The sequence below is a fragment of the Pelodiscus sinensis genome, chromosome 9, assembly GCF_049634645.1.
Source record: "Pelodiscus sinensis isolate JC-2024 chromosome 9, ASM4963464v1, whole genome shotgun sequence".
NCBI classification, from domain to species: domain Eukaryota; kingdom Metazoa; phylum Chordata; order Testudines; family Trionychidae; genus Pelodiscus; species Pelodiscus sinensis.
In genome coordinates this window covers 12,105,209-12,122,352 of record NC_134719.1, presented here as the reverse complement: position 1 = coordinate 12,122,352, position 17,144 = coordinate 12,105,209, and the positions used below count along the sequence as shown (strand labels likewise).

At 38.4% G+C, this 17,144-nt stretch overlaps 1 protein-coding gene across 6 annotated transcripts in view; it reads left to right on the top strand.

Annotated features, from left to right (window-relative positions):
* The window catches only part of USP24 (ubiquitin specific peptidase 24), a 114,644-nt gene that overhangs the window by 29,776 nt on the left and 67,724 nt on the right, over nucleotides 1-17,144 (top strand). For all 6 annotated transcript variants that reach the window (XM_075936049.1, XM_075936047.1, XM_075936046.1 and 3 more), the window contains exons 6-15: nucleotides 310-345; nucleotides 1,000-1,065; nucleotides 4,896-4,961; nucleotides 6,973-7,047; nucleotides 8,374-8,532; nucleotides 9,973-10,087; nucleotides 10,660-10,763; nucleotides 14,975-15,082; nucleotides 15,399-15,494; nucleotides 15,592-15,753. In XM_075936049.1, the coding sequence (XP_075792164.1) occupies nucleotides 310-345; nucleotides 1,000-1,065; nucleotides 4,896-4,961; nucleotides 6,973-7,047; nucleotides 8,374-8,532; nucleotides 9,973-10,087; nucleotides 10,660-10,763; nucleotides 14,975-15,082; nucleotides 15,399-15,494; nucleotides 15,592-15,753 (987 nt within the window). The remainder of the gene's footprint in view (nucleotides 1-309; nucleotides 346-999; nucleotides 1,066-4,895; nucleotides 4,962-6,972; nucleotides 7,048-8,373; nucleotides 8,533-9,972; nucleotides 10,088-10,659; nucleotides 10,764-14,974; nucleotides 15,083-15,398; nucleotides 15,495-15,591; nucleotides 15,754-17,144) is intronic.

Genomic DNA, 17,144 nt, shown 5'->3' with positions numbered 1-17,144 from the left:
GAAAACGAAAAGGAACTTGACCAAAATTCAGGGGAAGTTCTTCAGGAATATTGTGTGCTACTGATAAGTTCTTGTTGTTATGGCTGTGTGCCATTCATTAACCACATAGCTTAATGTTGCCACAACCTATGGTCAGTGATGACATGTGTTTCATGTTAAAAAGAGCAACCCAAACTTTAGTTGTACTCAGTAAAGGAGGTAGCATAAAGTAAAGCCAATTAACCCAAAAGCTAAATATTAATACATGTTAAAAAAAATCACATATTGTTTTTAAAATATGTTGCCAATTAACTGTTTTTAATTGTCTAGGAACCTCATGGGTGGCTGGTGGATCTTGTAAACAGGGTAGGTAAAGCGAAATTCAGAAGAAAACTGTTGGTAGAATATTGATGTCAGTCACTTGAATTCGTTACTCTGAAGAGTGATTCTTCATATTTGTTCCCATAGAGGATGACAGCCATGTAGAGCAGTGAGAGTTTATGCTTTTTTTTAACACTGCCCAATATGGATGGTAAAGCCATCCTTTTCATTGTCTACCTTTGCACTACTGATCTGTATCCTTCAGCTGAGGAAGGCCAGAAGCCTCTTCTGAGGCTGCAGTGCCATCCCTCAAATGGCTGCTAGGGAGCCTGCCTGCTGTCCCTCAACCTGTCATCCTGTGTGGATCTTCTAACCTTTTTTCCCTTGACCTCTTTGCTTAAGGAGGGAGAGTCTCAAGCTTTCTTTTGAACCTAGGACTCCAGCGTAATAATGTAGTGTGTCCTCCCACCCTTCCCCAGCCATCAAATAGGCATGAAAGCACAAGTCTTATGTTAAACTTCAAATCCCATTGTGAAAGATCCTTGCTGACATCTCAAGCATCTCGTCTTGAATTCTTATTTCAGAGATGATCATTGGCAAATAAAGCTTTATACACTCAAGCGTAAATGTGATTTGCTTTAATCATATTTAAAAGGAAGACTGTTGTAATTCATTGGCTTGCTATTGCTTTTTTCGCAGTTTGCGGAGTTGGGTGGATTTTCAGCAATTCAGTCTAAACTCCATTCAGAAGATATTGAACTTGGGGTAAGTTAATTTCTGTTGATGTCTCTTTCTTTATATGTTAATGTTCTATACCAAGGATACTGATAATTTGATGAACAGAATTGTCTTCAGTACTGAAGAAATATTCCAAAAGGAATGCTGAGAGAGTTCTTTGGTATGGGATGTTTGGCGGTCAAAGAACTATATTTGAGGTGAGCGTTAGAAGTGTGTCTCTTCAGAGAGTTGACATACTGCAAGCTGGGGTGTAAATCTATAGCTTACTAGTTTGCTGCACTCTAACTAGCCATATGTACTCTGTTACTGTGCTCTAAAAGTTCTGTAACACATCAAGGTCAACTTTTGTGTGAAAGAACAAAGCCTTAACCACTTGTTACTAAAGATCCCATGAATGTATCCAGAAGAGAGCAGTTATTTGCTGGTGGAGGATCAGTTGAATATGAACCCCCTCTCCCCCATGTCAAAAAGGCTAATGTGATCCTTGAATGTGTAAATGGGAATCTCAAGTTGGAGTACAGAAGTTATTTTGCACTGGTGCAAAAGCTGATGGAATGCTGTGTCCAGTTCAGATGTCCACAATTCAAGAAGGATGTTAAAAAATTGGAAAAGAGATGAAAGAAGAGTGGCCAGAGAGCAGGGAGTTGGCTAGTGCAGCGAGCAGGGGGAAGTCCCCTAGTAATGGTTAAATATTAGAAAATGTGCTTTATAGTGACAAACCCAAGATAATTAGTTAAACACAAAGGCTACGTCTACACTACACATTTTTGTGGCAGAAAATATGCTAATGAGGGACTCATTGGCATAAGTCACAACATCATTAGCATATTTTCTGCCATTTTTTTGCACAGGGGTTTTTTTGCGCATAAAGAAGCAGCGTGGATGTTTCCTTTTTGCACAAAACCCCCATTTGGCATAAGGATCTTGCGCAAAAAGAGGTTTTTGCTCAAAAAGGAAACATCCACACTGATTTTTGCACAAAAAGAAATGGCAGAAAATATTAATGATGTCACAACTTATGCTAACAAGTCCCTCATTAGCATATTTTCTGCTGCAAAAACGTGTAGTGTAGATGTAACCAAAGAGAGTTAAGGATTGACTTGATAAGTCTGAGTTCTTAGATGAGGAATAGATATTTAATAATTGTCTCCAATTTAGCAGACAAAAGTATAATGCTATCCTTTGGCTGGAAGTTGAAGCTAGACAAATTAAGTCTGGTGTAAATTTTTAACAATGAGATTAATAACAATTGGAACAATTTTAAAAGAGTCATGGAAGATTGTCCATCACTGGCAATTTTTAAAACAAAATTGAATCTTTTTTTGTAAAAGGGGTCCTTTAGGAATTACTTTGGGAAGGTTCTATAGCATTTATTAGAGTAGATTAGACCAGATGACTACAGTGTGTCTTCTGGCCAATAGAATTCTACGCTCTAAACTCTAAATATCTTGCCTACTGCACCAAAACTTGACATGTTTAATAATTACATAAATTATATGGGCCTTAGGGTCACAAAGCTTAATGCTATTTGGTGTTTAATATAATCTAGAAAACTTGAGATACGACTGACATTTCAAATTTAAATAACCATGTTTGACTACCAGAATATTGAGAGGAAGCACAATGTTATTTCAAACTTTATCTGTAAAGTACTAGCATGTTTATCACCTATTGTTGAGCTACAAATTTGGAGAATTCTATTTCCTTTTAGTTGGTTGATTTCTTATTAAGGAGAGGTAAGTTTATATGTAAAAGTGACTGAAGGGAAGTGTATCTTAAACTAGATTTCACTATAGGGTCTCCCCTAACTTACTAGTAACACCTTTCTTAAGAAGGTGATTTTTGGCTAGGGACAACTAACTTATAGTTTGTTTGTTTTTAGTTAGACAGTCACTCTTGTATTGCCTCTCCTCAGGATGAAATTGATCTTGGTTTATCATAATGGCAAGAAAATTTCCTTCACTCTACTTTAAAAATGTATAAAATGTGTAAGCCTTGGATCTCAATTTATTTTTTTATTCCATATGTGAAGAAAAATCCTTGTGTGACATCTACATGAGAGACATTCTTCATCATTGGATCCTACACAGAAATACACATTCTGTTGCAGCTATCTGGCAGATAGTGGTAGGATGCATGATGAAGATGAATTTTAGATTTGGGAAAGAGCTGCTTTTGTGTGGCTTTCCACCAGAGATTGTGCAGTTGTACTCTAAAGTACTGCAGAGTGAACTATCAAAGCATTTACTGGCTTTTGCATCTGAACCAAAACAGACCATACTCTAATAACAGAATCATAAAATTACCAAAACCACTGAAAGTTGAGAAGTTCCTTTTTGTTAGCAAGCAAGAGATCCGAGGAATGGAAAACCTGTCTTATGAAGGGAGACTCAGGGAGCTTGGCTTGTTTACCTTAACCAAAAGAATGCTGAGGGGGACATGATTGCACTCTTTAAATATATTAGAGGGATAAATACCAGGGAGGGAGAGGAATTATTTAAGCTTAATACCAATGTGGACACAAGAACAAATGGATATAAGCTGGCTAGTAGGAAGTTTAGACTTGAGATTAGATGAAGGTTTCTAACCATTAGAGGAGTGAGGTTCTGGAACGGCCTTCCAAGGGAAGTAGTGGGGGCAAAAGATCTATCTGGTTTCAAGATTAAACTAGATGGGTTTATGAAGGGGATGGTTTGATGAGATAACATGATCTTGGTAACTAATTGACCATTATCAGTGGGGAAATAGGTCAATGGAGGGATGATAGGAGTTGCTATAGAGAACTTTCTGGGTATCTGGCTGGTGAGTCTTGCCCACATGCTCAGGGTTTAGCTGATCGCCATATTTGGGGTCGGGAAGGAATTTTTCTCCAGGGTAGATTGGCAGAGGCCCTGGAGGTTTTTCACCTTCCTCTGTAGCATGGGGTACAGATCACAGCTGGAGGATTCTCTGCATCTTGGGGTCTTCAAAGTATTTGAAGGCTTCAATATTTGAGAGGTAGGTGAGTGTATTATTTTAGGAGGGGTGGGTGAGATTCTGTGGCCTGCACTGTGCAGGGGGTCAGACTAGATGATGATCATGGTCTCTTCTGACCTTAAAGTCTATGAGTCTAAGAGATGCAATACTTGCTGCCTGCCGTTATTTTAAATTTGTTTTGTGGACTGTGATATGACATGGCAAGTCAAGAAATCCCTAGACTGCTAAAGCAAAATTTAAGAGACTTTCAAAGACTTGGACTTCTCAGCTTAGAAAAGAGGAGACTAAGGGTGGTATGATACAGGTCTATAAAATCATGACTGGTATGGAAAAAGCAAATAAGGAAAAGTTATTTATGTATTCTCACAATAAAAGAACTACTTGTCACCAAATGAAATTAATAGGCAGCAGGTTTAAAACAAAAGGAAGTTTTTCTTCACTCAGCACATAGTCAACCTGTGGAATTCCTTGCCAGAGGATGCAGAGAAGGCTAGAACTTTAACAGGATTCAGAAAAGAGCTAGATTGATTCTTGGAGGTTAGGTCCATTAATGGCTATTAACCAGGAAGGGTTGGAATGGTATCCCTAGCCTCTGTTTCACTGGAGGGGGAGGGATCATGTGAGGATTACCTGTTGTGATCCCTCCCTCCGGGACATCTGGGATCGGCCACTGTTGGCAGACAGGAGACTGGGCTAGATGGACCTTTGGTTTGACCCAGTATGGCCATTCTTATGTTTTTAAATTGTAAGCAATAGGAGGATAATTGGGATGTATGATGCTGCTGCTTGTTAACCTTCACCTATATGTTAAAGAATTGAATAATCAGTTCTAAAGGGAATTACTATGTCTGTGCCTAATTATCTGCTATCTTTTTTTCCAGGCAGTCTCTGCATTAGTTCAGCCATTGGGGGTTTGTGCAGAGTATCTCAACTGTTCAGTAGTGCAGGTAAAACTCCATTTTTATGACTTTCAGGAAGTGGGGGGAAAAAAAAAAAAAACCTTTGAAGACCACAGTTATGTTATTTTTGAGTTCTGTGTTAATTTTTCCTGTGTTAAAATGGATCTCTTAAAATGGAATCCAGAAGGCTGGTACTTAACATTCTGCATCTTACACCAAACTTAACATGGAAAACTGAATTATTTTATCACTTAATATCAAAGTGGTGGCTAATTTTAAAACACTTCAACATGTTTGGTTTAAGGTCCAGGTATTTGTGTTGCATAGGCTAATATTGGTTGAGTAACCCATTTTGCGTTATGAATGAATCTAAAAATTGAAATGTGAACATCTTGCAAGTGGAGATGGGGTAGGGGAAAAAATTGTCTTTCACAGCACATAACTAATTGCCAACAGGTTCAGATATGTCAGTTTCTGAAAACTATTGAAGAAGCTTTCTCAGCATACTTTCTCCACAAACAAGGACTGAGGGAATGTTGCATGCATTAAAAAAAATCTGCATGTTACAGTGGTGGAGAGTTATCTAGGACAAAGAGACCATAAGTGCCATTTGTTACCCAAAAGAGTAGAAATGTCATTTTTAATTTCAACTATGTAACGTAGGGATGATTTTCAACACTGAAAATCTCAACCTAACTTCTTAGATTATAGAAAGTAGAAAGGTTTCTCTCTGTGTGAACGTTTGTATTCATTTGCTGTGGATGTTAATCCTGAATCTCCTGATTGTCATGAATGTAAATCAGAAACAACTTCATTGAAGTCATTTGAAGTACCCCAGGGTAAGGCAGGCATGACAAAAATCTGCCTCAATGAGTACCTCTTGCTTTGGACTCGTAGGTTAGTGACAGACCTAGTGAGCGTACGAGAGCATGAGTTGGATAATATGTTGCTAGAGAGAAACATCTGTGATCCACACACCTTTGCTAAAGTTGTGGCAGATTGCATGGAGTTGCAATATATCAGTAGGGCCATTGTATTAAATTTATGAATAGCTTATATGTGATTGTATTCTTTTCCATGTGCGAGGGCTACCAGAGCTCCTTTAAGACCTAAAAACAATGAGGGTGGTTAAATGATTCGGTCTCCAGTGACTCAGTCTAGAGGTACTAGCCAAAGAAGGGCTTTTGAGGATAAAAATCTGGCTTTAAATTGACTGGGGGCCATCTTTCTGCTCCAAGAAATAGGAGGCTCCAGCCCTTGCGGGAGGATTGGAAAGGCTTTCGCGTACTAGGGTCTTGTAAGATTTGGGGGTGAGTCCTAGTATGTTATGCTAAACTTATTTATTGTTTTTGTTTGTTTTTTTCTGTAATGCTTTTGCCGAAGATTAAATATGCTTGCATAGAATGAGCTGTGTGTAACTTGTAGCTGCTGGCAATCCATGGTTCATAGCTTCTGAGAGAAAGCAACACAGGTGCTGGCTGTTAAGCAGACTGGCTTGCTGGGAATATTGCTGTATAAGATGGGGAGCGATGCAAGTTTAGAATGGAGTGGAACCAGAGTCCCTGTTGAGAGTCAAGGCTGGAGGCATAGGACCTCACGGGCCACTTTTGGAGTGAACCACAGAGATGGGTGTTTATTACAGGTATAGTTATTCTGAAACTGACATATGTGTCCAAGGCTTCAGTGCTATACAAACTTTCTGTCTCTTCCCCATCTGTTTTTGTCGCTCTATTTTTAAAAGAGAAAGGAAACCATTAGATATCCAATTGACTTCATTGTACATATAGCAAGTGTTGTATGTTGAAAAGATTAGATCCCTTTACCAGACACCTTTGTGCTGCTGTTAATTCAGGTGAGAAATTTTGGCTTTTTCATTATTTCATTCTCTGTTTGTACCAGCAGGCTGGTTTATATATGCCATATTTGTTATGTATTCAAATTTAATCTTAAAGTTGTTTTGGCCTTTTTAGAAAGAGAAGTTATTGCAACCAGATCTTCCGAATAACTTGATTCTAGAAAACACAACCTGATTGTTCTTGTATTTTCTCAAATTTTTTAGCCCATGCTGGATCCAGTCATTCATAAAATGATTAAATATGTACAGAATGTAGAAGAGAAGGACCTAAAAGACAAGGTAACATTCTCATTATGTCAAATATACATGTGGAAGCTACTGAAAATGCCGAAAGTGCCATCTCCTAAATTGAAAACAAATTACACTAGTTTGTCTTTGGAAAGAATAATTTAGTTTATATTTAGACTGAGAATATTTGTAATAGGAGGCTGTACTGGTGGATTGGCTCTGTTCACCAGGACCCATTTAAGATCTTATTTAGTGTTAAGCCTTCTTGTCTAAAAAGACTTTTCCATCATAGTTATCCAACATGTTTTCCTGGGTTGAGTCATGTAAGGTGCTGAATGCCGTCTATTCTAGTTGACTTTAAGGTACTTAGCACCTTTCAGCACGAGGCTCTATAGCCTAGATTTTTAAAGATATTTAGGCATTGCTCTACTGAGTCTTGCAGTGATCTGACCATGTCTCATTTTCAAAAATGAGTTAAGCTCCTAAGTCAGTTAGGTGGAGCAGTGCCTTATTCTGATTAAAAATTTGAGGCCTATATGGCTGCTTAGATGCAAATATATTTTATTGTTTCCAAAAGAGTAGTGATCTTTAACATCAGAGGAAATCATGTGATTGCAAAATCTTCTACTGCTTTTTTGTTCTACGTTGTACTAAATTTGTCTTAGATTTCTAATGAGATTTTTGTAATGTCGCTTTTGTTGAGATCATTTTAGGCTGTCTATACTGCAGTTTCATTTGTAAAACTTGTCAGGCGTATGAAAAAACACTCCCCCGCCCACCCCCTGACTAACAAAAGTTTTACTGGTTTGAAACGTGACCACATAGACAGCACTCTGCTGCTCGGAGGACAGCAGAGTTGCTGCTGCTCATTGAGGACGGTTTTATTTTTGTCGGCAGGAGAGATCAGCTCTCCTGTTGAGAAGAGCAGCTACAGCTGCATACCTATAGTTTAAAAGCTGTGCTACTGAAAGGTGAACCATGCATTACACCTTAGTGCACAATAGTGTTGTTCAGTATAGTAGTCATAGTGATGTTTTGCAAATGTTACTGTTTATGCACTTAAAGAATAGCAATAGGCATGCATTATGTATCATACAAAATAGAATATTTTAGCACATTTAACTTATAACACACTTTTTCCTTACCCCTAAGCTTTGTCATCTTCATAATTTTTTCTAGTAGCGTGAGTAATATTTCTCCAAACGTTCACAGGAAAACAAAGTATTGTGAATTACAGATCAAGCAGCCTTTCCCGGGTCACTGTTGTTACCCTCTGTGTCTATTATCAGAGTCTAAAGCATGACTGAACTTGTGATTAAAAATAAAATGTCTGTAAAAATGTGTACAGCCATTACTAATGCATGTCTCTCTTAACAGAGGCTAGTTAGTATTCCTGAACTCCTGTCTGCTATAAAGTTACTATGTATGCGCTTCCAACCTGACCTGGTAACTGTGGTGGATGATCTACGCTTGGATATTCTGTTGCGCATGTTAAAATCTCCCCACTTCAGTGCAAAAATGAATTCCCTCAAAGAAGTAAGTTTGACTTTTTGAGTGTCAGGCTATTCTTACTGTATCAAAAGTAGTATCTGAAAGGCAAAGGGGCAGGATAGTTCTAACAAATTATGTGGCCTTGGGAAAGTCTTAATTCCAAGTAAAGAACAAAATAAGTCAGTCTGACAAGCATTATTTTTGCAAGTTAGTGGGTACAAGGATTGTGGTTTCCTCGGAAAGTGTCCAAGTCATATCAGCTTTCTGTAAAGACTATTATTTCAGCTACATTTGAGAGCAGTAGTGTCTGCCAAGCATGGGCTATTCATGGGGTATTCCTTAGTAAGATAAATCTTAGATGTATGCTCAAGTGGAACTGCATTTTAAAGCCATCTAAATTCAGCCTCACTGGATTGTCACTTACAGTATGCAGCTGTAGTCATTCAGTTCTTACTTCCATAGCAGGTATATTTTCATAGTACTCCAAGAAATGTCTCTTAAAAAAGCATAACACATTATATTTATTTGAAGGCTTTCTTGGTTTAGTTTTTGTTTCTGTGATATATTGAGCCTTTCTCAATTGTCATTTGAGTTACTGATTTCAAACATGTTTATCATTAGTCTTGGTTCCTTCATCATAAGTGATCACATTCCCTGTCAAATTACATAAATGCAGCATTTTGGGTTTCATCCAGAACAGGTACTCTGGCCACCATTATCAATAGACTGGACTAAGTATAATGGCTTGCTACTGGACATGGAGAAACCTGTTTTGCAGTAATAAAATTATAGTAAATCTAAAGAAGTTGGTGCTACAGGAGAGCCTTCCTATCTGTAACAGAATGGGATTAGGAAATTTGTGTAATAATGGTATCCCACAGGCTTTTGGCAGTGCACTTTTCTTATACAGGTTGTACCTCCCTTTTGCTGGACTAGGGAGTCCCAGTTCATCCCTGGTCCAGTATAGACCACGGATGTTCCTGGACCACAGAGCCCAGGAACAAGGAGGTCTGGTGCTAGGGCAAGAGCGTGTTAGAGGGTACTGGCAAGTGTGGGGGGGGAAACAGGCAGCACAGCAGAGATTTCTGTCCCCAGCAGTGGTTGTGGAGCCCCAGCAGTGGCCAGGGAGCTCTGTCCTCTGCCTCAGCCCTGCATCTGGAGCTCCGGCCTTGGCTGCAGAGCTCCAGCAGTAGCTGCATCGGCAGCATCTAGAGAGCCCTCGGGGGGGCTGGGGCAGCAGCGGGGTCGGGCTGGAGCCCTAACCCAGTGGCAGCACAGGCCAGGAGGGAAGAGACCTTTACTGGACTGGCAAATCCTTTGTTCGGGGCCAGTCAGGTCCCCAGGGTGCCAGACCAGTGAGGTCCAACCTATAGTCCCTTGTTGTTTGTTTTACATTGGGCTGTGTGGAGGAGGGGGGTGATTGTGTAAGAGAAAATGTGATGGGCATAAAGAATACAGCAAGTTTTCATTTTTTGTGATTTATAGGTAACCAAATTAATAGAAGACAGCACTGTATCCAAATCTGTAAAGAATGCAATAGATACAGACCGATTATTAAACTGGCTAGTAGAAAACTCTGTTCTCTCAATTGCACTAGAAGGTAAGCATTTTATCAATTGTTTTACACTATGAATTTTAAACGAATGTTATTGTACTCAAGGGATTGTCAACTGGACATGTTAAAATTTTTTGATACAGTGCCCTTTTTAAAGAAGTACCCTAGAGTTTTTTCTACAGTGTTTTGACAATTTAGAAGGATTCTGAAAATACCTTCACTAACCACACTTCTTCCCCCTTCCGCCTTCTCTAGCTGATGTCTCTTCAGGTGCATTTTCAGCTTTCTTGGTATTATTGGTTACCAGTTGCTAAGTTTATGGAAAGATGTGACATTTTTCAAAGGGCTGAAATTGACTAGATGCTATATGCTGTCACTTACACAAAGAAAACAAGCCTAAAAATATAGAATGATGGGTATTTCTCTGATATACTTTTTTCTTTTAGTAATCTTAAGAGTTATCTGTAATAGCAGGTACAGAATTTTCAGATGGAAGTAATAAGATGTTTCAGGTTGACCCTCTTCCTTTAAATTACCAAGTGCCTTGCTATAACAGATATTCTTCATTATTTTTATATATTGCTCGCTATTTCTAATTTAGCTGTTTGTTCTATTAGGTAATATAGACCAAGCACAGTACTGTGACCGTATAAAGGGAATTATTGAACTGCTGGGCAGTAAATTGTCTTTGGATGAGCTCACTAAAATCTGGAGAATACAGGTAAGCGTAAGTGTTTGTTCTGTTTTATGTATGATTGAAAATGTTGGCCTAAGTTGTGTGATTTTTTTTTTTCTTCTTTTTTTAACTTAGATAACTAAAGTTAGGTACCCAACTTTGAACATAGTGAAAGTCTAGCTGTCTCTTTATGTGCTTGGTCATGATATTTTGTTCTCTCCCTATGAAATCATGATGTACAATTATTAATGGACTTAAATATAGACTCATTCCATTCAGTTTTCTGCCAGGGTTGTTAGCGTTTCTCTTGTCTCATGAACACAATGGCCCTGATAGCAAAAATGCTTGAGAGAGAACTCCTTAACAAGTACACATTTTTCAATTTCTTACAATTGTAACTACTTCTCTCTGCTAAATGGGCTTAGATTCCCGTTAATTTTGTACATGTGTTAATCTTTATTTCCTAATAAACATCTCTCCCTTCAAGGCTGTGCTCCTTGTTCTAGCTCAATGTTTCTCAACCACAGGGTCATGATTCTATGGGGATGTGTCAAAAGGCAATTGATGGGATGGTAGAGTGTTGAAAAGGTTAGAATTTAAATGAAATAATACCTCTTCCCCATCTTCCACACACCTCTACCACTGTCAAGTATTCTCTTAATCTCTCACAATACATCCACATAAATGAAATAAGCTTCTCATTGGTAGGCTTTATTATGCTTTTATAGTGAATGTAAAGGGGTTACAAACACTTTTAAAATTAAAATAAGGGGTAAAACATTGTTAACCTAATGACTATGCTTTCACATTTTCATTTTCTTGGGTGGAGGTGAGAACGAACCTAGCTCTATCTGCTTTTAAATAGTGGGAACTCAAATTCTGTTAATTGTGTCTGGATGTTTCTACTCTTTTACATATGTGCTATTGATAGCCATATTAGTCTTGTTAAATACTAATGTTAAGGTGTAGAAAATGATTCTCAGGTGCTTCATGCAAACTGCTTTTTGAAAGCTCTCTCAGTCAAAACAGCCTGATCTGAAATTTAACATGCTAGTAAAAAGTTCTAGTCAACTTTAGTCAACTAGTAAAGTTCTAGTCAACACACACAATTTAGTCCATTATATTTGTATTAAGTAATTAGTTAACACTTTTGGACACCTTGCTAAGTCTATATAAATCTAGTAAAGTTGGGAATGATAGTAAGTTTCTTGCTCAGTGAAGCTGTGACAGATGTGACTCATCTGGCACTTGTTCTGAGCCCAGCTTTAATAGTTGGTCATCCTGCATGCCTATTTGTGAAGTGGGCTTTGTACTAACAGGCTTTGTATCATTTCTTAAAAGTCTACATAGGATGGCTGGATGGCAGGTTGTGTAAATAGTGCCCTGTGCATAAAACTTAGGTGTGTGTTGGTGGAAGACTTCAATTTTAACTGTATTTTGGGTTGGGAACAAGTATATTTAAGGGAGACCCGAGTCTCATACATGAAGACTTCATACCCAGTAAATTTTCCTCTGTGTCCATCTCCCTCTTGTATTTAAAAAAGCTCGATTTTGTGTGTCAAGGTCTTTCCAGTTATGCTTTGTGTGCTATTCTTTTTAAGTGAATGACACACAGCAACCTTCGATCTTAGAATAATTATTAATCTCTGAATAAGGAACAGTATAGTATTCTTAGCAAGAAGCTGAAATAAGCTTGATTTGTCCCAGGATAGAAGAACATAATAATCTAAATTCTCTCTTTAGCAAACGAGTTCTGTTCAAAATTTCTAGTGTATACAGTAAAAAAGTTTGTGTCGATAACTTGGCTGGTGAATGCACTGTAGCACATTCAGATTAACATTATGGAATGGGTCTGTTTTCACATCCTGTGCAGGATGGTATTCATGCAAAGTTTTCTAGTTTTTTTCAATGACACAGCACATCACCTCCCATGCAGACAAGGCAATGCATCATTTTAAAGATGTTGCACAAATGAAGCAACTGATTTTTCCCTTCCCTCATCCTTCCCCTTCCCCTTCCCCCATTCTTCAAAACTGAATGTGTAATCTCTGCCAGAAGGGTACTATTTTAGTACATTACTGAACTAGATGACTCTTGAAAGTTGCATAGGAGACATTCAGCTATTTGCTTTTTGTTTTTTATAGAAAATTTTGTTTTTTATAGAAAATTTTCAGCTGGGTATCCCCCATTCATTGTTTCAGATTGATTAATTTGCTGTGGAATCAGTATTGATCTTTTTTTTTTTTTTAACTTTGTAAAATCTCAGTACAAAGTTGTTTTTGTTTGGGTTTTTTTTTTTCGTTTTTTATGATTCAATATGGCTAATGTTTGGCTGCAGTCAAATAGGGTTCTTTATCTGAATGACTGTCATTTCATTGTCCAGATCTCAGGAATAGTTCTGTGAATCTCCAAAAGCTTGTCCCTTCCACTAGCAAAAGTTATTGCCTTACCTGCTTTGTCTTTTCTCATTCAATTCACTGGGATGTAAAGCTGACCACCTGAATGCAGGAACTACTTTGAATGCCCCAGCTGCCTTCTGAGAGGCACCAATATTCTAGCCATAATCTCATTTCTGTTTTTATTTCTGATTTTTTTTTAAGGGAGAAGCAGACCTTACTGGTTAGAACACTACAGGCTATCGGGAGTTTTGGTTTCTATACTCAGCTCTGCTACTAATTTAGTCTCATCTTGGACAAATCGTGTTTGTGTTTCAATTTCCCACTGTGTAAAATCTTATCCTGTATGTGCTGCAAATGGAGAGAGTGGGTTGCACCAAAAAGCAAGTGTGTGAGTGGTGCAGTTTAGCTGTGGGTCTCGTTTATAGTCATGCTTGTCATTGTGGTAATTTGGTAGGATGACTAGGATGTATAGGACACCTGGAAGAAACATGGTGCTGAGAAAGGGATGGAAGCATGGCAAATGTAGGTGGGATTCTGAGTCTAGAGAAGCACACACAAGAAGATGGATGGGAAAGAGAGGAGGAGACAAAGGAATGGTGAAATGTATTCTGGGAGGCATCAAAAAGTTTTGATTGCCCCCCCATAGCTGCTGTAGAGTGAAGGTTTAGGCTTCACTTTTTTATGTATTGCTGACTTCATTAAATTAGGATGACACCATACAGTTTAGGTTCATCAGGAATGCGTTGTTTGGAGCTGCCATCCTCCTGCCAAGTTTTAAATTAACAGCACTTCTGTTCTTGTAATGGTAGAAACCTATAGTTCACGGAGTTCAGTTTTCGTTCCTCCCCTTTCCCCCTTGCAAAAGCTTCCCATGTTCATTCTGTGTTCCCATGGAGGCAACTCCAGAAAGATGCATACTGCCACCATTGCAGTCGGTGAAAGCGCTTCAGCTACAGCTCTCCCACTGTAAATGGGCCTGAGCAGTTGACATTTTCTGTGAGAACCCTTGATTCTGGATTTTACTTCTACCACTATTGCCTCCCCCAGAGCATGGATCTGGTAACTTTCTGGTCGCAAAGCCCACATCATCTCTTAAGCACTCACTGGGTAGTATAAGTTGATGGCTATAGATGCAAGGATTCTGATAATTTTCCTCATGAGAAAACCCTGTGGTTTCAATGGAGGAATGAGAAAAAAGCCTATCTGTCGTTGCTGTGTGTAGTGGTGCCAGACAATTGCAAATAATAACAGGCAAGAAGTGTTTCCTTAGATAATTTTAGACGGAACATCTTGACAAGCAGTAAATTGACAGCTGTGCATTCAGCAAATTGATGGCTGTTGTGGTTCCTCATTCTACTTCTGTGAATTCCACCATCCTACCTTAATTGACGCAATTAGAATTCTATAAGGGTGACCACTGGATGTAGAAATCCTGCAACACCGGTGTTAGCACACCTTTTCCTGTTTCTTAAAATGGTTAAACACAAAATTGAAGATACTGCTGTAAGAGTGAGAAGTTAATTTAAGCTAAGTTACTCTTAGTCTACAGTATCTGCCCAGAATATTTGCAATTAACATATCACTTAACTAATGTCAAATGTTTCTTTTTGAATAGTATTTGAACCACCTTTGAGGTTTGGTAGATTGAGAGTACTATCCTGTCTTGTTCTAGAGTGATTCTCTAAAGATCTACTTTCTTCAGATTTGATCATTCTCTTTTATATCTATCATTACTCAGACATCCAAAGACGTTTTACATGATATGTGTACAGTCAGATAAATCTGTCTTAATTTTCTTCTTTTGGTTCTTGCAAAGAACTAACTTTTGTGTGTCTCAATTCCTTCCCCCTTATTTAGTCAGGACAATCATCCACTGTGATTGAAAACATACATACTATTATTGCTGCAGCTGCTGTGAAATTCAGCTCTGATCAACTTAATCATCTGTTTGTTCTTATTCAGAAGGTAAGCCTTTATCTGACTTGAAATATCTTACTAACACAGGGATGTTGGTGTTTGAACATTTACTGTACAAATAAGATTTTCTAAATACGAATTTCTTTGGAAACATATAATGACTGAGAAGATTAAAATATCTGTTTTAAAAGACTCAGCTCCCATTGTGCTCTTGATTTAATTTTTTTTAAGCTGGGTTTTAACCATGTTATCCGTTCTTAGTGCTAAAGTATGGTCAGGGAGAGATTTCATTATTTTTTTGGAATAGTGTGCCTTGATTAATTATTTGCTGCTATAATAGAAATAATATCTCTTTGCCCTGCAGAGCTGGGAGACAGAGAGTGACAGAGTGCGACAAAAACTGTTGAGCCTGATAGGACGTATTGGTCGGGAAGCACGAGTTGAGACAACCACTGGAAAGGCATGAGAAATAAAATCCGCCATTCTTAAGATAAAGAATAGAGCTGCATCTCTTTTGTAATTACTAACATCCCTGACTATTTATGCTGTTCTTGAAGGTCCTAGAAGTGCTTTGGGAGCTGGCTCATCTTCCAACATTACCCTGTAGTCTAATTCAGCAAGCTTTGGAGGAACATCTGGCCATCCTTAGTGATGCATACGCAGTGAAGGAAGCAATTAAAAGGAGCTACATCATCAAATGCATAGAAGATATTAAGAGGGTTTGTTTCTCTGTAAAATTACTTTTTTCCCAACATGGTATATTTTCTAAAGAGTGGCTTGGGTGATACGGTAAACACTCTTTTCAAGTGACTGGAATTTGACATTTGTCCCATCTTTAAGTTCATACCTTAGAAAAGTTTGAGGGAGGAGACCTTATGTGAGCTAACTTAGGGTATGCCTACACAGTAGGGCTAAAGTTGAATTAAGCTGCACAACTTCAGCTATGTCAGTTGCGTAGCTAAAGTCAAAATAGCTTAATTCAGCTTTTGGAGCTGTCTGCGCAGCAGGAAGTCGAAGGAAGAACACTCTTCCTTCGACTTCCCTTACTCCTTGTGATATGTGGGTTACCATGAGTCGGAGTAAGAAGTCCTCCAGCTCGACATTATTTTGAAATAAAGGCTTGCACTGTTATTTCGGAATGAGACTCGTAAGTCTCCTGCCTTTTCCTTTAAACAGATGTGCAGTCCAAGGAGTGACTGCATTGGGGGAAAACTTGGGTGGACTCAGGGTTAAAATTTTCAGGTGGAACTACTGTCATGTCAGCGTTCCTTTCATGTAAAACTTTCCAATGTCTAATATTTTCTGGTTTGTCTATAATTTCTTTGTTTTTAAAAAGCATGAAAAATGTCTTCTGGAATAAGAACCCATTTTGCAGCTGAGTTTGCTAACTTGTCTCCTGAGTAACAGCTAGCTGTTGAGGGGAAAGAGGTTTCTTTCTGTAGGCCTGCAAGAATGTACCTGGCTGGCCTTGTTCCATTGTCCAAAACGAGCCATAAAATAAATGGCTCTCTCATGCTCAACTACACATAGACTAACCTTTCTAACACCATCCAATAGGCTTTAAAAAAAAAACAAACAAACAGATATTGAGGTGCTAATGCAGCTTGCATTCTTGCTTTTCTTCAATGCTCAGAATGCAGATCTCTAGTTGTCTGTCCGAGGGGGAACATTTGTTGCTAGCATATTCTGATGTCCTCTTCTCTTTTTCCTGTTCTTGCTAAAAAGTCCTCAAATTCATCCCAAGGCATCCTTCTGCTATAGTCTTTCTTTTTTTCTTTTCCCACCTGCTGCAATACCTTCATCTACGGTGTTGATAGTGTGTAAACCAGTTTTACAAATGCAGCATGCACCTATCTACCTGCAAGCCAAACATGTACACAAGGGTAAATTAAAATGCTGATGGAGAGAATATTGGTAGCAGTATCGAAGATATGAAGGAGTTTCCAGTGTAGCTTTTTCTGCCATGAACAGGCTGCTGACAATGTAGCATTGATTCTTCACATCTAAACTAGAATCAAGATGCTGCTTTCCCCAATACAATTTGGTGGGCTGTCTTCTATTGTCAAACTTTGTCAGGAATCTATTGTCAAATTCTTATTCTCAGAATCAA